General features: G+C 44.6%; 2 protein-coding genes across 4 annotated transcripts in view; one reads left to right on the top strand and one right to left on the bottom strand.

Moving 5' to 3' along the window:
• EYA3 (EYA transcriptional coactivator and phosphatase 3) overlaps positions 1-14,696 on the top strand; it is an 89,272-nt gene extending 74,576 nt beyond the window's left edge. For both annotated transcript variants that reach the window (XM_033113237.1, XM_033113238.1), the window contains 5 exons: positions 4-164; positions 2,238-2,352; positions 3,355-3,476; positions 7,521-7,621; positions 10,957-14,696. In XM_033113237.1, coding sequence (XP_032969128.1) covers positions 4-164; positions 2,238-2,352; positions 3,355-3,476; positions 7,521-7,621; positions 10,957-11,037 — 580 coding nt within the window. In that variant the 3' untranslated portion in view covers positions 11,038-14,696. The remainder of the gene's footprint in view (positions 1-3; positions 165-2,237; positions 2,353-3,354; positions 3,477-7,520; positions 7,622-10,956) is intronic.
• Positions 25-24,383, bottom strand: XKR8 (XK related 8). Of its 2 annotated transcripts, XR_004423782.1 has the most exons (5): positions 23,993-24,383; positions 20,858-21,054; positions 17,705-18,563; positions 865-968; positions 25-114 (listed from the first exon to the last, which is right to left on the bottom strand). XR_004423782.1 is itself a non-coding variant. In XM_033113240.1 (3 exons), exons 1-3 carry the CDS (start codon positions 24,283-24,285, stop codon positions 17,875-17,877), a joined length of 1,179 nt encoding a protein of 392 aa, XP_032969131.1. In that variant the 5' UTR covers positions 24,286-24,383; the 3' UTR covers positions 17,036-17,874. The 2 variants fall into 2 exon arrangements, 1 of the variants encoding a protein (XP_032969131.1); XM_033113240.1 differs by lacking the exons at positions 25-114; positions 865-968 and having other exon boundaries at positions 17,036-18,563.
• Positions 24,384-24,647: the final 264 nt, after the last annotated feature.

The following is a 24,647-nucleotide window of genomic DNA, read 5'->3' as shown; positions in this document are numbered from 1 at the left end:
CAGCAACTACAGTTTCTCAACAGACGGTTTCAGTGGTTCAGGAGGCAGTGGCAGCCATGGTTCCTCTGTGGGTGTCCAAGGAGGTGTGGACTGGATGAGGAAACTGGCTTTCCGCTACCGAAAAGTGAGAGAAATCTATGATAAGCATAAAAGCAACGTGGGTGGTAAGTGTGGTGTACAACCAGTCTAACGATTTCCTGTTTTCTTTTCCAGGGATTCCTTAGAACTCCCTGGTAACTCCTTATGAATTTGTGCCACAGTAACATTTTAACTTGTGTAAAAAAACATGGTGGTTTGATTGAAACCCTTTGGGGAGAAAGCTCTGCATTTTGCATGGACTTCTCTTAGCATAACTTTTCAAAGTTCTCTTGTTCTTTTTAGATAAATGCCTTTTTAAAGGAAATGTGTTCCATAGATTATGTTTGATGACATATGTTTTATTCTGGAGTCCTAACTACTATCAATACTAGTTAATAGGTTACCATATATTTCTTTTTACTTATTTATGTAACCATCAGGACAAGTCAGCTAGAACTAGTGACTAAGTTTATAGTAGATGGTTTGTAGTTTTCCATTTGTGATTTGAAGAACCTTGGAAATCCTTTCTGCCCAGAAATATATCAAATGTCAGGTGCCACTAGGCCTAAAATTCTATTTTGTGGAGTTAATTAATTAGCCATAGGTTGTTCAAATTAGAAGAGACCTTAGAGTTCATCTAAATCCCTTATTTTGCATTAAAGAAAATTGATGTTCACCGTGAGGGTAATGAGGGCCGCAGCCATAGCAAGATAGTGAGCATGCCAGGGCTGGGACTGGGCATCACCCATGCTCCCCTTTCCCAGATGGGGTTTCGGTTTTAGTTACCCTGCCAAGAGGAGCAAAATTTGGACTTGGTAGAAAAGACTGCACATCGTTCACATCCTGGACTTGGAGTCTTTAATATGACTGAGACTTCGGAATTGTCTCTCCTAGAAAGACAACAGGAAACATGTTATTTATTTATGGAAGAAGAAGGGTGTATAGAGATAGCAGGTGGTCTGAAGAGCAGACACTAGTAAAGACTGATGATTTGTACCCAGTATATTCTATAACGGTAAAACTCTTTTATCTAATCACATGGCCACCTGAACTAAAAGCTACATTTTTCAACCTTCCGACAATTCAGTACATGGTCTTCAAGTCACGACTAAATTTTGACCAAGAGGATGTAGATAAAAGAAATACACATACGCGCGCGCGCACACACAGACACTCACACTCACCTTATGTGTACATCATATATGACATACAGGTATTGGTTTTGTTTTATCAGAAACATTGAGAGATGCGCATCTAATTCTAGGGTTGTATTGTGAAAACATCAATCTGAAAACATCATACACAGTTCTAGTCCTCGTAAAAATGCCGTTTGTTTTTATGGAGCATTGGTAATAGACTACAGGATTTCTCTTTTTACCTTCACTATAGAAAATTCAGGGCCAGATTTATTATTTGAATAGTATAACTCAAGTGTCTGATAACATTTTCTCATCAGGTGAATTCTGTTTTGTTATATGCTTAATTGTTTTATGCTTAATTGATCTTAAACAGTGTTTTAGTCTCTTATCAGCTGGAGTTGTTTCAGAAGTAAGTACAATACAAATAAATGACATTCAGAGAGTTGGTCATTCAACCTAGAATCTCAGGTTGATGTGTCCTGAAAAGTGGGAAAGCACAGTCACCATGGGAGCAGTATATGGTAGTGGAAAGACTTCTGAGACCAAAACCCACTAACTTGCTGTGTAATCTTAGGCAGCACCCCTTTCCTCCCTGGGCTAAGGTTTCTCTAGAAAGAGATTGGAAATGCTGCAGACTCTTCCAGCTCTAACACTTATTTTTTCCCCCTTTGGTTCTTACTATCACGTCTAAAGCAGTGCTACTCAAGGTATGGTCCACCAGTCTGCCAATTATGTTACTGATTAGTGATGAAAGAGCTTGTGCCAGAATCTAATCACAATGTTTTATCAGCTATTTTGTTGCTGTGGGTGTGCCCCCAGCAAAACATTCTGATGAAGAAAGTCAAAAAGGCATTTTGAGCAGGCTATGCTAGGGTTTTACCAAGAAGAGGAGAAATATATTAGCTCTGTAGAATATTTCAGTGACTCACACTATTTCTGAATTGAATTTAGAAGTTGTTTCCTCGATGTCAGCAAGGATATGTTGTCAAATGATAAATGTGTCTGCTTTTATTCCCAAAGGCCTCCTCAGTCCACAGAGAAAGGAAGCACTGCAGAGACTAAGAGCAGAAATCGAAGTTTTAACAGATTCCTGGTTGGGAACTGCATTAAAGTCCTTACTTCTCATCCAGTCCAGGTATGGAAATGGTTCTTGGAAGTCTCATCCTCTCAGAGACACACTCTTTCCTACACCAGTCCAGGACAGGCCAGTCCCTAAAATAAGGTTTGGGATAGGGTTTAGAGGAGTTTAAATGAAGCAGGGAAGTATAGAGGTTAGGTGGGAGGCGAAATCATTTTATACTAACAGCACACCTTAGAGTTTTAAGATAATATTTATATATGAAAGCCTTTTTCTTTCCCCTTTTGTTCACAAAATTAAAACTCAGTAACCAATAATCTCCAGCCCAGGAGATGGGCCTGGTGAAATCAAAGAATACATGTAGGAGACATATCTCAAATATCCTAAGTACAGGAAGCTCCAAAGAAATGTATCAAAACCTACTCAGAAAGGCAGGATTCAAAAGAAAAGGGTACATTAAGGAGATTTCAGCTTGAAGCTTACAATGGGAAATAAATACAGTCATATTTGCAGCAATATCCTTATTGCTTCTTTCCTCAAATAGGTATTCCAGATCTATAACCTAATGGAGCAGATAATAAAATTGACACAAAGGGTATTTGGTGAAGTTTATAAAGGACATGTCTGGAATCTGTGTTGCTATTGTGTGAAGAGCAGAGAGGACTTAAATCATATCTCATTTAAGGGCTGAATTGCATTCAGATGGAATAGCACTGTAACTGAAAGTCTTTGTCATTTGTTTTCTAGAGAGTGGTGTCAATGACATGAGTTGGTGGTAATTGCTAACAAGTGCAGTGAGCTAGAATGGTCCGTAGGGAAATGAGGGAAGAATCAAATTGCTGCTCTGTGTCCACCATAGAATCTCTGTCCTTTGATATGGGAAGTAAAAAAACCTGAGATGAGTAGAGCAATAACCGAGCACTGGCACTGAACAAATATCATACCAGGCATTTTGAGGTTATTTTTCATAATTAGATCCTAAAAAGAAGATCCATTTGAATTCTTGCTCCTGGGTTGGTTTGGTTTCACCTTTTTCTTTTCTTCCTGTCTCCCTTCTAGAAAGAATTGTGTGAATGTTCTGATCACTACAACCCAATTGGTTCCAGCTCTGGCCAAGGTTCTCCTATATGGGCTTGGAGAAATATTTCCTATTGAAAACATCTATAGTGCTACCAAAATTGGTATGGTTTCTGTTCTGTTTCTTGTCACTGGCCTTATAATAATATTTCCTACCTATGGTGCACTTATTATTTACCAGTCCCTCTGTTAGACACTTGACACACACACACACACACACACACACACCTCACAGCAATCTTCTCTTGGTATTACTGATGAGGCTTAACAGTTATGTAGCTTGTTCAAGGCTTCACAGCTAGTAAGTTACATAAACAGGATTCAAATCCAGGTCTGTTGGACTTAAAATAGTGATGCTCTTTTATAATATTTGAAAGAACATAGTATAATACCTAGTTTACAAATCTACTTTTGCTTCATTTCAGATTTCTCTTTCACAGAGAGAATGCTGCAGTATAGTAGTATAATAGAAAAAGCACTAGGTTAAAAATCAAGGACTAAGCTGTATATTTAAAAATGATTAAACCCCTCACACCCATTAGGATGGTTGCTACCAAAAAAACAGAAAATAACAAGTGTTGGTGAGGATGTAGACAAATTGGAACTCCTGTGCACTTTCGGTGGGATTGTAAAATGATGGGACGGCTATGGAAAACAGTATGACAGTTCTTCAAAAAATTAAAAATAGAACTACCATATGATCCAGCAATCCCACTTCTGGGTATATATACAAAAGAATTAAAGGCAGGTTGTCAAAGAAATATTTGTACGCTGTGTTCATAATAGCAGTATTCACAATAATCCAAATTGTCGCTAAACATGATAAATTCCTTAACCTCACTAATTAAGGATCTGCAGATTAAGGAAATGCAAATTAAAATGTGATGTATTTCCCATTTATCAGATTGACAGAAATTTAAGTCTGACATTGTCAGACTTTGTCAAGGAAATGCAAACACTTATTCTGCAGATGGGATTGAAAATGGATATAACCATATAACCATTCTTGGAGAATGTTTGTCATTGTCTAGTAAAGTTTAAGATGTGCAGTAACCCAAGCAATTCCACTTTTAGATATATATACTTTAGTGCAGACTATAACCTACATTCCAAATTCTGCCCACTGCCTGTTTTTGTAAAGTTTTATTGAAATGTAGTCATGCCCCAATCATTTCCATAGCTACAGTCATACTACAGTAACAGAGTTGAATAATTGCAACAGATCATGTGACATGCACAAGAGATATGCATGGATTTTTTTATGCAGCCTCATTCATAATAGAAAATAATTGGAAATAGCCTATCTGTGAACCTGTCAGTGAAAAGAATTGGATAAATAGATGTATTCAAACAAGGGAATAGTATATAGCAGTTAAAATTGAATGAACTAAAACTACATATATCCATAAGGGTTAAAATGAAAAACAATGCTGAACACAGAAAACCACATTGCAGACAGATATGCACAGTACGTAACATTTATATAAAGGTAAGAAATGTTCACAACAATACCATACATTTTTTATGGATATATACTCACAGAGAGAAAGGAGGGAGAGGAATAACATTCAGTATGGGTACATAGGAAACTTCATATACATCTGTAATATCTCATTCTTATATTTTTTTTTTAATTTAAAGCGACTATAAACTATTAAGATTTGACAAAACCAGGTTGGTGGTAGGTATACAGATATTTTTATTATTCTCCTTTTTTGAATGGTTGAATTACTTCATTTACAAGAGATACGGAGTTGGGAGGGATATATCTGAAAACTGCCCCCCTCCAGATTTGCTACTGTTGCCACTACTTTACTTTGCATTTCATAAGAACCCAGGGCATTCACTGAACCTACCACATCTGAAAGATAGATTTTGTGTAATGCTTGTTCTACTGAGTCCTGGCACCCAAAATCTTAATCAAACTAATGGAAATAATTTTATTCTCTCTGACAGTAATTGTGTTTATTTGGTGATTTTCCTGGTCCCATTTCATCGAGAGCTGTAGTGGTACCTGGCACCATGGTAAACATAGTGAGAGGCATAAGGCTTTCCTTCACAGCCCTGGGGAATTGGAGCAAGGAGAGGAAATACTTGTTCGGTGCCTCTGAAATGACTTCAGAATTGTAGTTTTCTTAATGGCCACTCTGTGATCTTAGACATTAAAGATAATTTTCAAAATCATTTCTGAAACTGTCAGAAGTGTTTCTGGTAGGTGAAACCCAGGAACCTAGTATTCTCCAAAGGTTTGGTTGGTCTTGCCGTTATAGCTTCAATTGCTTGACATTTGGTGAGCTGACCAGTCATTCATTCATTGGCTTCATCCTCCCGAACAGGATTGTTTTGAGAGTATATAATGAAGAGGTATATTTACCAATTATATTGGAGTCATTTTTTCATGTAGCTACTTCTTTATTTTGAGCTCTTATGAACTCTCTCAAGTCTCTTAATCCTTTTAGAGGAAACATACCTAAATGTATGAGTATTTCATCCTTGATCATTGTCTGCCAGGACCATGAAAACATCTGTGTTCTTGTCCTCTAAATATGAGACATTCCCTTCGTTGGGTCTTAGGGGAAAAGTCTAAAATCCTTACTTAAAAGTTGTTTTCTATGGACAGATCGTAAATTAGACTGTGAATCTTGCAAAGGTTGGCTCAGGTTGTAAGGGTCTAATGGTTGGAATGCAGTTAGACGAAGAATTCTTCAACACTTTGAACATAATAATTCATTATCTTTAAAGTTATTTAATGTTTAAATTGGGGCTGAAGACATAGACTATAGTCATGCACTGAATCAATTGTGAGATTAATATGCATTTACTCAGCAAACGTTGATTGAATGCCTGATAGGATGTAAGGCCTGACAATGCTATTGTAAAATGTTAGCACTGAAAGGGACCTAAGTGTAACTAAGCCAAGCTTTGTACTAGAAGTAGGAGACTGAAGCCCAAAGTGGTCCAGATGACTGACTTGTCAACCTGGTTTGAGGTGCCACTTGGGCTAGGGGTGTCAGAGACTTGTGGTTACTCAGATGTACCAAGCAGGACTTCTGAGTGGTGTGTAGGGTGTTGTCAGTTGTGACATGGTCATCTTTTGTTTGTGTATTTGTGAGCTTTTTACAACAATTTTCCAGCAGATGGCAGTCAAGTACCTTGAGGAAGAGGTACCTTTTTATTAACATAGGAACCCTGGTGTTAAGTCACTGGATCTGGCAAAAAGAAAGGATGAGAAGGTTAATGGAGCAGGATGAAGAAGGAAGCAGAGTTAGGACCTTGCCTAATTGAAGAAGGTGGCAGAACAGGGAAATAAAGTGAAGGAAAAGAAAGGGAAATAATTTCCTTTTTATTTATTTAGGCAAATAAAGTGTCTTTCCCAAGAAGTATCATCTGTGCATGTTTTAGGTGTTGGTTCCTGATGGGATTTGAATTTTGCTATATTGCCATGTGTCTAAAAACTGTCTGCAGTGGATTCAAATCACTCATTTCCCAAGGTCAATTTCAATGTTACAGTATCTTAGTTGCAGTTGCAAAGTATAATAGTAAGGAAATTCCAGAGGTGATAAATGTTGCTGCTCTATTCATTGGTGCTTTGGGGCTCCTCCCCCATTGAAAGACCCATGTCTAGGACTGTTTCTGGAAAATGAAGAATTGGAGTGAAATGGCTGTCTATTACTTATTGCTAACAAGACATCAGGGCTGTATGCCTCCACTTCTTTTTCCTACACTAAAACAGTTTTCCCTCAGAAATGTCCTTTCATCATGTTACAATGTCCAGAGCCTGGACTTGGAGCCAGGAGCCCAAAGTCTAGTTATAAGCTAGTTTGTGATCTAGAACAAGTTGCTAATTCTTTGGTCCCATTTACATCTGTCAAAATAGGGGATGGTACCCATCTCACTGGATTGTTTTGAGAATTAAATAACTTGAAAACTGCTTTGTAAGCTGTAAAGTACAGGAGTTGGGGGAAGGGAAGTGGTGTGCACAGTTCTTGCTCTGCCGGGCCACTTAGCCTCACATTTATAGATCTGGGGGCCTAGTGGATCTCTAGCTGCCACCCAACTCCCCACCAAGCAAACTACGGGGGCTGCACTTACTTTGTCTAAGCACAGGCAGGTGAACCTAACAGCAGCCCGTTTCTTTTTTTAATCAGGTAAAGAGAGCTGCTTTGAGAGAATTGTGTCAAGGTTTGGAAAGAAAGTCACATATGTAGTGATTGGAGATGGACGAGATGAAGAAATAGCAGCCAAACAGGTAAGCATGGTAAAGAAAATAGTCTATGTGAGAATGCACCAAGCATTTAGAAAAATGGTAAAAGTCAGAAATCTTAGCAATCTGTTGTGCGTTTACAGTGTTTTCCCTTCTTCTTCCCCTCCCATTTTTCTTCAAGAAAGAGAAAGGAGGTCATTTTTTCCCCAGATGGAGTTTTCCCTATAAGTTGTTAAATCCGCTCCTTCCCCCCTCCTCTCTGCCGCTCAAAAATCTTAAGCTCTTTGAGCCCTGCTACACAGACCCCCATCGTTAAATTTGATGTGGGCCCTGTCTTCCATCTTCACCTTAGGGGTAGTGCTGCCTTTTTTTTTTTTTTTTTAAATAATCACTTTATTTTTGAAATAGATATAAATACATCATCTATAAAAATTCTTATATCTCTACACTTGGAGACAGATTTTCCTAACTTATTTTACAGTCATCATTTTAAAATGAAACACTTCAGTGAGATTCAAACACTTTTTTTTAAAAAACTTTTGTTTGTTTAAGTGTGTTTTTCCAGGACCCATCAGGTCCAAGTCAAATAGTAGTTTCAATCGAGTTGTGGAGGGCGCAGCTCACAGTGGCCCATGTGTGGATTGAACCGGCAACCCTGGTGTTAAGAATACCGTGTTCTAGGGGCCTGCCCGGCCCGGTGGCTCAGGCGGTTGGAGCTCCGTGCTCCTAACTCCAAAGGCTGCCAGTTCGGTTCCCACGTGGGCCAGTGGGCTCTCAACCACAAGGTTGCCAGTTCAATTCCTCGAGTCCTGCAAGGGATGGTGGGCTCCGCCCCCTGCAACTAAGATTGAACATGGCACCTTGAGCTGAGCTGCCGCTGAGCTCCCGGATGGCTCAGTTGGTTGGAGTGCGGGCTCTCAACCACAAAGTTGCCAGTTCGATTCCTGGACGTCTGCAAGGGATGGTGGGTTGCGCCCCCTGCAACTAGCAATGGCAACTGGACCTGAAGCTGAGCTGCGCCCTCCACAACTAAGACTGAAAGGACAACAACTTGAAGCTGAACGGCACCCTCCACAACAAAGATTGAAAGGACAACAACTTGACTTGGAAAAAAGTCCTGGAAATACACACTGTTCCCCAATAAAGTCCTGTTCCCATGCCGCAATAAAATCTTAAAAAAAAAAAAAAAAGAGTACCGTGCTGTAACCAACTGAGCTAACCAGCCACCCCACACTTTTTTTTTTTAATTTGAAATAATACCTTCCAATTACTTGTCAAGAACAGTTAATTGACAGTAGAAAAGGTGGAAACTTACTGATTTTCCATAAAAACTTTTGACTAAGTGGATAGAATTGAAAAATAAGTATTGGATCTATATATCTTGGTGAGTTTTTGGGTTTTTTTTAAATAACGAAATATCAAAATAAGCTGAACTTCCAACTCAGCTCTTGGATTGCTGTATCAAAAAGGAACCCAAGATTTTTAAAAATAATTATGCATATTCACTTAGCACTCACTAAAAATATTAATAGTAAAAGCAAAAAGGATTTTTGTACCATTAATAAAAAAATAAAATGATTTTTAAATTATTTCTTTATATAAAATGTTGTCTATATTTTAGAATATTTATAAGTGTATAAATATATAATAATTAGATATATCCTTGAACATATTACTCAGTCTCTCTGGGTTCCTGTATTCTCATCTGTAAAATGAGGGATTTTGATTACGTAATCTGCTCAGTTTGCTTGAAAATCTTTGATTTTATAATTCTATGCCTAGAGATCCCTTTTTTGGCCTGTATGTCTAATTTTTTAAATTCTATCATTAAGTTTCCTTCACATGTTTACAAACATGTAAAACTACATTTTCTTTCAAATTCAGACAGTTCATATTCATCATTGGCTATGGAATCTAAAATCACACAGGTTCAAATCTCAATCACTTATTAGCTGTGTGACTTTGGACAATTTTCTTACCTCTTTGAATTCTTCATCTGCTAAATGGATCTACAGAAGTCCTTTCCCTTCCACCCCAGTTTTCTTCTCTGTTTCTTAGACTTAGAGGCAGTGGGTTGCCAATTAGGTCCTCTGTCCTAATGTTCTTCATTCAGTTAACATACAAACTTTCAGCAACCATTAATGAACTATGAGGTTGGTGGTAATCGGTTGTCATTATTACCTCATTATGTTTTCATTTGCCACTTTATGTAGCAATTCAAGGACCTTTATTTTTTTCATGTGTCATCTTTGGAGCTTTGATCCTAAAGTGCTTATTGCCCTCTGGGAAAGATACTAGTAGTGAGTGTAGGTATCAGTGCTTCTTGGTGTGAAGAAGGGAGTGGGGAGAAAAAGTACACCTCAGTCATTGGCAAACTTGGTGTCTCTAGGCTGATGCCTGTACCCATCTACCATAGAATACCCCCACTGGAAAATGCCTTAGAGCTCTACCCGGTTCAGCCTCCACCGTGTGAGGGATCTTTTCTGCAGCCTCTTTGACAGAATACTTTCTAGTCTTTGTTTGAACACAGCCCGGAGTAAGGAGGCTGCCTCCCAGGGATCCTGTTCTGCTGTGGACTCCTTCACACTGTTAGGATGTTCCACCTTCGTTTGAACTTAAATTTAGCTCTCTAACGTTCACATCTTGGTCCTCGTCTGGCACTTCTGAGCACAACATAACAAGCCCGTTTCCTCTTCTGTGTATTAAATCCTTTTAAATACTTGTGTAAGCAGCAGGCTTGAGAAAAACTACACGCCAAAAGAACTGTTTTAGACTTCAGTATTCTGGGTAACTTGTAACAGTTTAAACAAGACAGTCAGTATAGCTCTTCCCCTTGAGCTTCATAGGACATGGTTTCCAACATTTGCATTTCTCAAAGCTCGTTAAAAAGGCTTCCAGAACAGCACACGGTATTCTGGGCATAATTCTAACCACATAATATAATGGGCTTATTATTTCCTAGGTCTGTATGTTCTGCATCTTGGTCATGGACAAGATTTGGGCCTTGTACCTGTAACTTACAGGAAATTGAAGAAAATCTAATATTTCTTCAATGTAAGAAAATGTAGTATTAACACTAATTCTTATGTGGATATTTCATTTGATCCTGAAGATCCTATATGATAGCTAGAATAAATATACCTCTCATAAAAGCACAGAGTTACCACTGAAACCGAATAAAACTCTCTCACATTTGTAAAGTGTCCTATAGTGTACAAAGTCCTTATACATATGATTTATTTGATCCTTCTGATAGCCTCATGAGGTGGGCAGGAGTAGAGAGGGTTACCAAGTACCTTGGAAGAGGTCTGTGGAGAAAGGGGTTTGGATAAAAACCCCAAAAGAAGTTGGGTTAACCAGCTGTTCCTGCTCTCTTCTAGCACAACATGCCTTTCTGGAGGATCACAAACCATGGAGACCTAGTGTCCCTTCACCAGGCTTTGGAGCTTGATTTTCTCTAAGAACTGAAATGAAGAGCCTTCCCCATGAGCTCCTTTTCACTCCTGAAGGGAACTGGAGACCGGAACCAACTGGGATCTCTCTCTCTCTCTCTCTCTGTTTCTCTCTCTCTCTCTCTCTCTCTCTCTCTGTCTCTCTCTCTCTCTTTCTCTCTTTCTCTCTCTCTTTCTCCCCCTCCCCCCCCCCGCACCGTCTTTCTCCATGGAATACTGGCGAGAACACAATCAGAACCAACAGCTGCAAGGGACGAAGCTTATTTTTGCTAAGAGTGAGCTGCAGCCCGTGTTCATCCTCGTGCAGAAGCGGGAGACAGTTGGGTTGAGAGAACCAGTAGACTCACTGCAGCTACAGTGCTTTTAATTCTTCTGGTTTTTGTTTTGTTTTATTTCAAAAAATGAAGACAAAGGAAAGGAAATTCTTGGGGCAGAGTTGCACTCTTAGTCCGTGACCTAATTGAGAACTGCTATTAACTTGTGATAGGATAAATGTGGCAGACCTGTAATAACATCTCTTGCAGTCTATAATCTCCTTAGCTGTAGAGCATATTCCCAGTGAATGTATATGTAATTTTTTATAGGTAAGGGTCTGGTCTCTGAAGCAGGTTTTCCCTCCTTTCTTTTTCTAGCAAGAAAGGGGTATGTAAAGTTTTCTTGGAAAATAGTAATTGAAATATCTAAAATACCTCTCTGTGACAATAGCACCTCTTTAGCTGCTCCAGTGGTCTGCTCTCTAGGGTGGTTTCGCTCCTGTTCTTCCATCTCCTAGTTTGCTGAACTGTGGGGCACTGGACACTGATTAACTTCAGACTTCACTATTTCCCATCCTAGAAGCCTTAGTTCCCTTTCCAATCCCTCTTCCCCTTTAATCAGATGGCACAATCCTGGAAACACCTCTTAGACAGTAAACGCTATGCCTTCAGCTTGACTCTTTTATTCAAAACTACACCCGGGGACTTACCTCCAAACTGGAGAGAAGCGACTAAGGCTTCTTGTGAATTTCCGCTTCTTTGGCTCTTGAAACAGGAAGATTCCACATTTTCCTCCTACAGAGAAGCACTCTTCTCTCAACAGATGCTCACCCCTACAGCCTTCTCTTCCTTCTTAGTCATCAGTGCTAGGCTTTTTCCTGCTGCTCTCGGTACCCCACAGCCACCTCCATACAGCTCTAGCCAATCCCTGGGCTTTGGACCCAAGAAGTCAGAGCACGTCTAAGAACAGGCTCATAACTATATTTTGGCCAAAACTACCAATGTAGTTGACTTCCTTTGAAGCTCTCACGCCATATAAAGGCTATTCTGGGGCATATATTTACCCAGATCTCTGAAACTGAAAAGGAGATTGGTGTGATCAGAACCCAATTTTCCCATGGTACAACCTTCCACTTCTTAAATCTCATTCTAAAATGGGAAGCCAGAGGCTAGAAAGACTTTCCTGTTTTAAATGAGGGTACTGGACCCCCTACTCCATGCCTAGAAACTTAATCCTGGGCCAAATGCAGGAACATCTCTCAGCCTGACTTCTAGGAAGATTGGTGGGTGCCGGGCGCTAGTCCCAGCCTACCAGCCCAACTGTGTTTGTGGGTGTTCCCTTGAAGACCAACCTGGACATGTGCTCAGGCAGGATAAACTTCCCTAACACTGAGGGAGTTCAGCCTCTCCCAGGCTGCAGAAAAGGGTGATTATCTAAGCACCTCAGAGAGATGTAGTCTGGGTCCTCAGGAAGAGGTATGCTTGACCAACCCCAGCTGTAATTGTCCCCAGAAATTCTGCATATCCCTATCCTTGCAGCACAAAGAGACCAGACTCCTCCCAAGGCCACTCAGCGGATAAAAGCTGTTCTACACATTCCTCAGAACGGATTGAGAAACTGCTTTGGGCCTCACAGTTTTAGGGAACAGGTCTTTGGAGAATTGCTGAAGTCAATGCTCATTATTTCGCTGTCTCTTTGGCCTTGTTTCCATCGGCAGGTGGAGGGTATGCAGTCTGAAGCAGACCTTGCTTTGGTCTGAGTTTAACAGTTGCCCAGATGCTGCTCTGCCTTGCTCGATAATTGATCTTAGAAAGATGTAGGGTGGGTCTTTTCTTCCAGGCCCCAAGCCCTCTGCCTACTGGCAGTAACTGGGTTTCCTGCCCTGTTGGGGACATAGGCCACCCTGTCAGTGCTGTGCTTCAGGTTTGTGAGGCTGTGGAGTGGCACCCCATCGTGCACAAACGCCTCCCTCTCCCTGCCCTTTGGGAGCAGCTTTTCCTAAAATATGACTTGGACTCCTTTTTCAATGGCCTTTTCCCTTTTGCCCCGACTGCCCAGCCTAGGTTTTTGCAAAAAGAACTTGAAATTGGCCAAAAGAGGTGAGGAAGCTCTCTGAACAGAGTGGCCTTTGCTCTTTTCGGGTTGTTGCTGCCCTCATGTAGAGGGCGGGCAGAAGATGGGACCTGGGTCCTCCTGGCCACAATGAATTGTCCAGGGAACACAGTGTTCTTCTTTTAACTTGTGTTTTCCTCCTCCCCAGCACAAAGACCCGGAAAGGAAAATGAGTGGGCAGCACCAAGAGCTCTTGGAAGCTCAGGGGCCAAGGACACTGGGGTCCTTGCATTAGCGGGGAGCCCTTTACTAGAGAGTCCCCGTGAACTTAGCCACATGATGCGTCCTTCCCCTCGCTGGGCACTGTGGTTCTATAAGATGGGCCTGCACATCTCATGGTGAGGACCATGTCTAGTAGGGGATCTGGAGTTGTCAGGTGTCCTAGGTTTTAGAGGTAGCTTGACTTTCGAATGTAAAACTGACTGTGCCTTAGCATCACCCTGTCCAGTGCCCCTGGGGCAGCTGGTGGTGTCCAGGAGAATGGATGCCTGCTCCACATTTAGATGCTTTTGTTTGGTTTAGGGTGTTTCCTGTCTTCTGCTCTACAAGTTGGGGTGGGGGGGGCAAAGCTAGTGTCCCAGGAGACTTTTGCCACAGGTTGTTCGCAGTTTACACAAAGTCAGCTTTAAAGCTCCCAGGTAGAATCTGATTGGCAAACTCCAGCTGCAGCATGCGGAGTTTCTAGATGGTCACTCCCTTGAATGGGTGTCAGTGCCACTGAGCACGGGGGAGAGGAGTAGAGGGGCAGAGCTGCACTCCCTCTGCCCGGGAGAGTGGTGGTCTAAGCCAGGGGGTGGTGAACTTGGGCGTTCCTCTCCTCGCCCCCGCAGAAGGGGGCAAGTAGGGCCCCTCAAGCAAGCTTCTATTTCTTACTGCTAAATTGGTTTCCTTTTTCATCCAAAAGTTGGAACTCCCCAGATAGTCACACTGTACAATCCAAATCCTAATTCTGAGATTCTAAAATATCTTAAATCACAAGAGAAAATCTAGTTCTGTCCCCTCCCTGACGAGCAGGCCCTCCGTCCCTTCCTCTCCTTGGAGTCATACAGCTCCAGCAAGCAAGGCTCACTGGCTAGTTCCTAATGCACTGACGGGAGCCATCCCATTAAGGACGATTTCTACTCAAATCTGACCCTCTGGATTACAGATGCCTCGTTTTAGCAGGAAAAGGCTTTGATTGGATTGGATATATTTATGTGACTGCGGGCATTCGTGGCTGTAGAGTCCTTGACCATAATGTTATATGTAATGGGAACTATCTTGTAAACTTGAAAAAAAAAATAAAGTTTTTATTTTCTATACAGTTTGTTCCCGTGTCTTTTCTGAATAGGATCAGCCCAGTTGCCCAGCTGAGTTGGCTCCTAAGTAGGGCTTTGTAAGAAAATCTGACAAACTCATTAGAAAGATAAGCACCCTTTAATAACTGAGTCATTAATTTCACCAAAAAAGTAAAAACAAAACTATTTGGTGTAAACAAATGTACATGGGAAAATAAATCATTTGCAAGGGAAAGTTTAGTTTCTAAAATATATTGCTTTTTAAAGTTTAGGACTGGTATGATAAGAGATTTCATTTGCTGTCAAATGTGCTGAAATTATTAGAGACTACCTTGCTGAGCTTAAAACACAAAAGCAATAAAACTGACAAACTGATATCAAACCTTGTTTGATTTGGCCTAATTTCATGTCACATTAACTTTTTCTCATTTCATTTCTTCCGATTTGAGTCTGACTGTTTATTGCTAGTCTGGAAAAGTCAAGAATTCTTTTGCCTTTTATTCCAGTGAAGATCAGAATTTCTGTTCTAATTTCCAAGTACCATACATGTCAGACCACAAGATGTATTTTTCCCCAAATTGCCCCCGAAAGGGGGGTTGCCATGTATTCTAGGCATTAAATCTTTTCACAGAAAGCGCATCTTTGGACCACACTAGTTGAAGTAAACTTGGTTGTTGCTGTGTCCTTACTTGGTTGTAAGTACAAATATTAGAATACTGATTGCTTCTCAAACCCGAAGAGTAAACATCTCCCTCTCTCCCTACAGTAAGTATAACATCTGTACATTTCTCAAAACAACTTTTGGTGGCAAGCAATTCAGGTTTTTATTCTACAAGTTGACATTTAAAAAGGAATGATGGGACTCTTCAAAGGGAATTTTTAATGGCATGTAATGTCACTGTCTTTTGAAAGTTCTTGATTCTGTAAACTTTTAAGTGTATATTCAAACGAAGCTTTTTCTACAGCTTTTTAGGTAGTACACAATACATTGTCTGGAGTTAGTAATTGTGTACACATATTACCATCATTTGACAATTTCATCTACAGTATGGATCAAAACTTACCGCAAAATAATTAAAAACTTATTTTGGGATTTTCTCAGGAAAACAGGGAATTGCCTAAAACATTGCATCTTCTGTCAACATATTTGGCTTCTCCCCTGAGCCTAGTCTTCTCCACGTTACGACAGGAAGAAATGTGGAAAAGTAAATGGAGCAAGTATTTGTTTTAGTGAAACAGGACCTAGGTGTCCTAAGGTTGGGCACTGAGCCAGCCCACTGTCGGGTCTCCACCCTTGATAATTCCTTATGAGTTGAGAAAAATGATAGAGTTTACTTTTTGTGTGTGATTAAATATATTCAATTAAAAGAAGGGTCCTCTTCCTGAGGTTGTCATATCCTTTCTTTTAGAGATGATGAAGATAATAGATGGTGGTAGTTTTCACTGCCTTTTTTTTGTTGTTGTTAAAATTAAGTTGGTGATCATCTTGGCCATTTTACTGATCCAGGAAATTCAGAAGTCTGGAAATCTGTTCTGCCCCCACTATTCTATATATGTAAAAAAGCACCAGTATTATCTTCCCAGAGCCTCTCCCTCATCTCTGTGTGATCGTTGAAGCCACTACAAGCCCTCCTTCATTCAGTCCCTGCTGACTGGGTGTCTGGGATACAATCCATGTGCATGGCTCTCCATCTCCTTTAGTAAGGCTTAGCTTCTCAGGGAGGCCTTCCCTGGCCATTCTGTGTAAAACCAACTCCCACATAACACCAAAACAAACACACACTCTCCCTGTCCCCTTCCCCACTTTTAGCACTTAACACTATCTGATACACTGTTTTACTTAGCCTGTTTATGTCTCCACTAGAATGAATGAATGAGTAATGGAACTGAGACTCTCCTGAGTCCCACCACAGTGGGGACTGCAACCTTTTCTTCTGTCTCCAGCGCCTGTTTCCTGTTCTTGTTTCTCGAAACCACAGACCTGCCAAGAGCAACAAAAGGTCCCACCTCCCTGGTGACATTGCCCACTTCCACATCCCCTGAGTCACCTCATCACTTAGACCCTCCCTGAGCTTTCTTCCCCTGGGCTCTCATATTCACTTCCTGGTGCAAAGGGTGTGGCTACTCCTGCCAGGCCCAGCAGCACACACTAGAGTCAGTCCAGATCTGGGTTCTGATGCCCACCTGAACGATCAACCGCACACTGGCTCATTAGCTCCCGAAACGTGGAAAACAAGCCAGCCCTCTTCTCTGTCCCAGGGCCTTTACCAGTTTTGAGCAGTGGACGACTTGGTATCCCTGATCCCCTTCTTTCCTGGCAGCTTTGAATTCTGTAAATTTAGTTTAATGACACAACTAGGTTGGAGGATTCCATGAGGTTTTAATAAAAACCTAATAATACTGTTCAAAAAAAAAATTGTGTCACTCACTTGCAGAGACACACAGGCACACACATTCTCTTCCTCTCACATAGACTGAGGTAGAAAGTACACCGAAGTACAGGAAAAGTACTCAGTGGGCTGAGCCATGAACCTGACCACAGGTTCACAAGGCACTTGGTTGAGAGCAAGGGCAGAGGTTGGCCCAGCTGCACTCGGGCCTTGGAGGGGTTGACGTGGGCCAGCCAGCTGGGCATCTCTGGCTTCCAGCATGAGCCCACACAGGAGCGGCTGGAGAGGGTAGGGGTGGCAGCTGATCTTGTTCCAGGTTCCAAGGATAGAATGATGTTCCTGGCACATAAAATGCTCTCAGGAAACACTTGGTGAATGCACTGAATGACAGGTGGGACACGGGAGGAAGAATTCTAGAGAACACATCCTGGAGGTCTTAGGGCCATTCTAGCCCTAGATAGGGGAACCAAGGGGTGGGACAGCACCCCCACCGATTATTTTGGAGGTGGAAATGCCAATACTGAGAAGCTTTGGGGCATAAGCTATACTGGTTGGGAGGAAGAGAAAAGGGGGTGGAGGGGTCTCTTCTTTCCTCTCAAAGTGTTTTGTACATAATTGGGTCCCTTCTCATCTTGTTCTTACCCTTGAAGGCAGGCCTCTTATTCAACTCTGGTCTTCAGTGCCTGGCAAGATGAGGCATCAAGTGCTTGTTGAGTGAATCAAGGCCTATAGCAGCATTATTAGCTTATCTTCTGCATTCTACCAATTGATTCCATCTGTCCTTCTGTCCCCTGGCTGGGTCTGATCCTGCCTCAAAGGACTCCGTTCCCGTCTCCCTCCCATGTCTTGGGAAAAAAGTTCCACGCCAACCTGATCATGCGTGTGTTCTGAGGCAGCTGGCACCACTCAGGGGAGTGGAGGGCCCGAGTCCCATCCACCTCAGCAGGCTCCCGGTGGCAGCTAGGGTGCAGCCAATGGTGGTAGACAAGCCGTAGAACCAGACCCAAAAGGAAGCTGACGCCTCCCACAGGCAGCAAGATCTGCAACGGGATCCCACTAGGCAGCCAGGCACTGTGAGTCAGCCAGGTGACCACCATAAGGACGCTGTCACTCAGGAGAAACACCAGGTGGATGGTGGCGCGGCCTCGAGAGTGACCCTCAGCCACATTGAACCAGGAGAAATAAAGGATGCTGGCCACTGTCGCCCGGTACAGCCACTCAGAACAGGGATCTGGCATAAAGTCGGTGCCCTGAAGCCAGACCCAGAACAGCAGCACCAGCCACAGGCCCAAGAAGTGCAGAGCCACGTAGCGGGGGAAGAGGGCTGAGAACAGGGCTACAGCCAGGACTCGGGGCCACAGCAGCAGCAGATTCCACAGGAAGTAGATCACAGAGGAGACCAGCCGGAGGTGGCGCTTGGAGGGGAGGCAGGTGCGCAAGGCCTGGTGGTAGTCAAGCAGTGCCCATGAGATACCCACGAAGGCCGTGCAGATAACAACCCCTGCGAGAGGAAGAGGAAACAACTGAGCCCAGTGGGCAGCCTGCCTAGTGCCCCCAAAGCTCACTGATTCTGGGGGCCCTCAAAACCACTCTAAGGTGAGTACTAAAACCCCCAGTTTGTGGAAGGAAAAACTACAGCTGGGGAACATAAATAAGTTCTCACAACCCAAAACAGACCTGGGATTCCAATAGAGTGTCTGCCCTTCACAATAAAGCTTTGCTTTTCAGGTGCCACTTCTCAGGTGCATGGTGAGAGTTTTACCAGGATGAGAGGGTGTGTGAGGCATACACCCTCATCTCCACCGCTGGGCCCTGGCCACGCCCTGGTCATCTTACAGAGCCCAAGCCTTTCCTGGATCTGAAAATCAGCAGCCCAGTTCTCCCTCTCTTAGTCACAGAAAGGGAAGCCGGTAACCCCCTGATGCCAACCTGCTGGAAGGACAGAACCTCCCTCACGCCCCTCCCCTCCACCCTCACACTGGGCCCTGGTCTTGATTTTTCAAGACTGGAAGTTTACGGTGGGAATGCTATCCCACTTCCTGGTTGCCCACCGTGGACGAGAAGCACCCGAGCTTCTGGGGAGGGAGGGAAGCAGCACTGGAATGTCTAGAATGCTTCCTCCCCTGCCCCCTTCGCACTACATCCATTCAACGATGGCCTGGGAAGCTGTTTTGGGCCAGGAACCCACGCCCAGCCTGGAATCAGATCTGTGGCCATCGTCCTTTCTAGTTACCCCACACTCTAGTCTCAGCAGGGCCCAACACCCCACATTCTCTAACCTGGACAAGCTGTGCCCACGATGGTCGGTAGGCCAGGAGCACACGCCCCCTTTCACCTGGCCTAAGTTCCAGCCTGAATATCCCCTAGAGTCACCCATCTGGACCCCACCCAACCCACACCACAGTGGTTATCCTGTAACACTCTACCCACTTCTGTCTGGAGTAATTATTTCCTCATCTCTGAGCTCTGCAGGAAATCGATTCTGCAACCCTAGGATCCATCCCCAGGACCTGGCTCATAACATCAGCGAAATAAAAGTTTGCTAAATAAAAAGTTGGGAAAATCTGTCTCATCTCTTGCTCCTCCCCACTCCCATCCGCCCTCCATCCACATACGGTGTAGACTATCTTCATTTGGCCCTGGTCCTAGACACCAATTGCCCTCAGACAAAGAAAACTGTGCCCAGTGAGTGCTGCATGCCCCAGGGCCAATCACTTCACCTTTCTGCACCTCCTTCCTCTTGTGGAAAATGAAGATAACCATAGCACCAACCTATAGGGCTATAAATGTGAGTGCTGACAACGAAGCACTTTTACACAGTGCCCAGTTGTGACAGCAGCTATCACTGTTTTGTTTTGTTTTCAATTAATACTACAGACTCAAGTTAGCGAGCTGAAAGGGCCCTTGGAGATCAAGTCCAACCCCATCTTGTACAGCCATGGAAACTGAGGCTAGAGGCGGCAGACTCTGCAGGTCACACAGTGAGTGATGGCAGAGTGGAGAGTGGCTCCTTGGAGGCTGTGGCATTTCCAGCAGGGGGGCCTTGAGGTGAGCAGGGGTGTGACGGAGAAGGGGAAGCCCTGGACCCTGAATCAGACGAGAGTTGGAGTCCTAGCTTGGCCCCCAGCTGGTCTGTGCCCTTGGGCACATTACTTCCCTTTCACAGGAGAAAACCTTCCCAAAGCTCCTCAGTGTACAAACTTCTCCCATGGCTTAGAAGGCCACCTGCCTCTTCCTTTTTAGATCACTCAGCACACTTTACTGTAACTACCTGCTTTACAGTCTATCATCCCAGCAGAGCAGGGGCCCTGTCCTCGTTCACTGAGGTGTCCCGAGCACAGGGACAGGACAAAGGTGCTCAATGAAAACGTAAGTGTGTGAAGGTGCCCAATAAACAGTGTATTGACTAACAAGTGGCCTATTATGGGTCAGGCATCCTACATACTTCATTCGTTTTCTTCAAAACAGTAAAAATTACAATTAGGATTTATTAGGCACTAGGCTATATATGCATCGCCTCACTTATTCCTTTTATCAATCCTATGAGGTAGGATCATTTGTTATGTCCATTTTACAGATGAAAACAACCATACTCAGAGAGGTTGAGTCATTTGTCCAAATTCCTACAGCTAGAGTTTGGATTTGACTTTGGATTTGAACCCAGACCTGCCTGACTAAAGGACGTTCTCATTTTCTAAGCAGCCCTTATAAAAGAGTGAAAGCATTTCTAATATTTGCAGGAAACTTTCTCCAGCCATAAAAGGAGGGCTGGCTGCTGGTAGTACCACTACTCACACTGGTAGGGCTCGGCCTGGCCACTCTGCAGCAGGATGGCCAGGATAAGCGTGAGCTGTGGCGTCTTCTCCAGGAAGGTCTCAAAGAGCCGCAGCATGCTGATGTCCAGGGAGAGGAAGTCGGCATAGGCCAAGTCAAACTCGGAGGGCACTTCCTGCTGCCACACCAACAGCGCCTGCTGCAGGCCTTGCTTGCACCTAGGCATATACGGATGCCACAAGGGGTCAGGTTAGTGTCCTGAGGCATTCCTCCTTTCCCTACATATCAGGTAGATGCAGACAGGCTCCCAACCTAGCTCATCACTAACATGCTGTGGGGCCGTGGGCAAAAAACTTAACCTCACTGAACTTGTTTCTTCATCTGTAAAATGGGGATAAATACAACTACTGCTGCTCCTGCTGGCCAGGCACTGTCCCAAGCTCATCACAAACCTCATCTCATTTATGTCTTATAATATCCCCATTTTACAGATGGGAAAACAGAGCTAGTAAACAGTGGAATTAGGATTTAGGCCCAAAGCTGTTTGAATTTCAAAGGCATACAATGAAATTGCCTAAGGGGATAGTTCTTAAATTTTAGCATCGTAATAATTTCTTAGGATCCTGTGGGGGGTGGGGAACCACTGAGAGCTTCTGAGCACAGGTGAGACAGGTCAGATTGTGCCTTAGAAGGAACTCCCAGGCTGTGGAGAGGAGGAAGGGTGGGAGGGGCTAGACTGGAAGCAGTGATCCATTTAAGAGGCTGTGTAAGAGTCCAGGAAGAAAGGACGAGAGCCTTAGAGTGGTGGGGCTGGAGACTGGGGTGGAGTTAAGAGGGTCCAGAGGTTAGACAGACAGGCCTGGGTGGCCCATTGGCATGAGGGAGGAGCGGAAGATGCACCAAGCCCCCCCCCCCCCACCACCACCACCACCACAACTGGTGTCAGTTTGCTACTATGAGGTGAGCCCATTCATTCACTTCAAATTCATTCATCAGACATGTACTGTTACTTCCCCTGGATGGACTTGAAAGCACATTAAGGGAGTAAGTGGGCAGGCCCAGGCTGGGGCTCTCCCTCAGCAGGAGCCTCTGCCTCTGGTCCCCCAGTGCCATGGCAGGGCTCTGCCTCAGCCTGGTCACAGGCAGGTACAGAGACCCCATTTTCAAAAACAAAGCTCAGTGCATTCTATATGCCTCACACTCAGAAGAAATAGGAGAAGGGAAGATGCATGATGTAGTTACAGATTCAGGCCCCATCGAGGCCTACCTGGATGGTAATAAGTGTGCCCCTTCATGCCCACCTTGGGTTTTACTGATGCCTGCACAGTCCCCTCGGGCAAAACTGCAACATTCAAAGCTTCTCTCACCCACTCCTGGAAACGCAGTGCAGCTTTGTCAAGGCAAGATCTGGAGAGAATCTATAAAAATGGATTCAAGAGCAGATCCTGGCTCCAGCCACCTCATCCCAACCCAGACCCCACGGAGTCCTGAGTTTATTGCATGACTCTGACCCTTTAGTGTCAGTTTCCCCATCACTAGAGGGCCCTGCCAGTTCTGGAAAGGAGCAACACCCATGCCGATTTTCCAGGATTCAGCCTGTGACCAGACCTGGCTGGCTCTGGAGACATGGGTAAGTCAGACTCCCATCTCTGCCCTCTTGCTCAGTCAGGGTGTGGGGAGGAGTCAGGGTGGGGGAGAAAGAAAGGATGAGAGACACTCAGCGGTGAGGGCACAAGCACTGCTCTAGGGGCCAGGGCTGTTGAAACTCCCAGTATGAGCCAGGTAATTATGAAGCTAGCTGATATCTGCACTCAATTCACAGGTCTCATTTCATTTAATCCCTACCAGAGGCAGGCACTATGACCATCCTCGCTGAAACAAGGAGTAAACTGAGACCTGGAGAGGTCCAGTGACTTGCCCAAGGCCCCTTCTGCAGCTAAAAGGAACACACTGGACTGTCTGCAAGTCTTTGCCATTACAGTGCACCAGGAGCCAAGCACTGTGCTCTTTTCTTCACTCCTCACAACAGGCCTGCCTGCCAGACCTATCTCTACATTACTACCTGTTGTCACACAACAGCCTAGCAGACTGCCCCCCCCACCCCCGTGTCTTTCCTTAAGGAAAGAATAGTCTGTGAGACCGTGCATCTCTGGGACTGTATATTTCTCTCTATTTAGTCTCCAAAAGAGGGTTTGCGGACAATGACGAGTAAGATTCCCCATGGTGGGGGCAACTCAAACCAGGCGGAACCCCATGGAGACCGCCATGAGCTGCCTTAAAAAGATTTGGGAAGGGGCCTTGTCTCCTCTTCCCCCTGCCTGGGAAAAGCAGCTGCTGGCTCTGACTTTTCCCTCTCACCTAATTGGGAGAAAAGTCTTGAGAGTGATAAGATTAAGCTCTGCTCAGCTCTGTGAAACAATTTTGACATGTGATATACGTCCCTTAAAAGAGTTGCATACCTCACCTCAAGGACTTTCTGCTTCAGCTGTGATCAACTGTGATCAACTATGATCAACATAATTGGTTTGGGTTGTTTCTATAACGTGATAAGTGAGTCCCACAGAGCATGCCAAAAACACTGCTACCCCCTTGTATACTTATCAATAAAAACCTCCAGTCGGCGTTGTTCTGGGCTCCAGTCTTTCAGGACTGTGAGACCCCTGGCCTTCTGAGATTTAACTGCATTAAGTCTCTGTATGTTTCTTTCTTAAAAACTTAACCCAAAGCTGCCCCTTCTCGCACCCTCACTGCCCGTGTTGCGCTGGAAGCGACAACTACCTCCTTTTAACAGAGGAGGAAACAGATTCAGAGAAAGGCAGAAACCAGGTCACAGGTGGTAAAGCCAGAATCCCAGAGAGTTCTGACTCCATATCATGCACCTCCCTGTTTTTTCTGGGCCTCAGTTTCTTCACCTGTGCCAGGAAGGGTAGGGCTAGATGAGTTCCGAGGACTGTCAGCCAGAGTTCTCTTTAAGGGACCGGAAGCTCACCTGCAAGTGGAGATGCCCACGGAGGCTTAATTTTCTCTCCTGTGTTCCAGTCCTCTCCTCTCTACCCGCTTTCCGTGTCAGGGCTCTCACCTGTACTAGCAGCTCAGCTCCAGGAGGTACCGCTGGGCTCTGTTCCCCCTCCCTCCTCCCGAGGGCGGGGCGCTCACCTGTACAGGTATCCCAGCTGCAGGAGATGCAGCAGCGCCAGACAGCGGCCCGGAGGCTGCGACTCGTGCAAGCCAGGCGGGTCGGCGCGCAGCCAGACCCAGCTGAAGACCTGCAGTGCAACCGAGGAGAGGCCCAGCAGCGTCAGCACCAGTGCGGCCCACACATAACGACCATTGAGCACATACTGGCTGGCGGCCCACAGGTTGGCGCCCAGGTTGATCAGGAAGGCAGCGGTTCCCCAGATGACCAGGATCAGGTCCGTAAGGAGCTTGGCACGCAGTGACCAGGGCATGACGCGCCAGCCCCTCTCCCTCCTTCCCTCTGGGCTGGGAACCGCCCTCCAGGCAGGGATATGCAGCGGCAGGAAGGAGGCGGGCACAGCCCTCGGAGCCGCCCAGGGCCCGGGCCGGCTGGGTGGGACTTCCCTGTCCCGCCTAGTCCTGGGAGGAGCGAGGACCGCGGCCTGCCCCCAAGGCCCTTCCTCGCAAGGCCGCAGGCCCTGTCTGCAGCTTTCCCCGGAATCCTCCACCCAGCCCCGCTGAGCCCCGAGGACCGCTAGGTCCGAAGACGGGCCGTCCAAGGTGTACTGCCCTTAGTTTAGCAGGCTTCTGATTCTCTTGCTTTGCACTTGAGGCTCCTGGAGGCCTAAGACGG

Source organism: Rhinolophus ferrumequinum, chromosome 9 (assembly GCF_004115265.2).
Source record: "Rhinolophus ferrumequinum isolate MPI-CBG mRhiFer1 chromosome 9, mRhiFer1_v1.p, whole genome shotgun sequence".
Lineage (NCBI taxonomy): Eukaryota > Metazoa > Chordata > Mammalia > Chiroptera > Rhinolophidae > Rhinolophus > Rhinolophus ferrumequinum.
The sequence above is the reverse complement of the archived record's forward strand: the minus strand, read 5'-3'. Positions and strand labels throughout refer to the sequence as shown.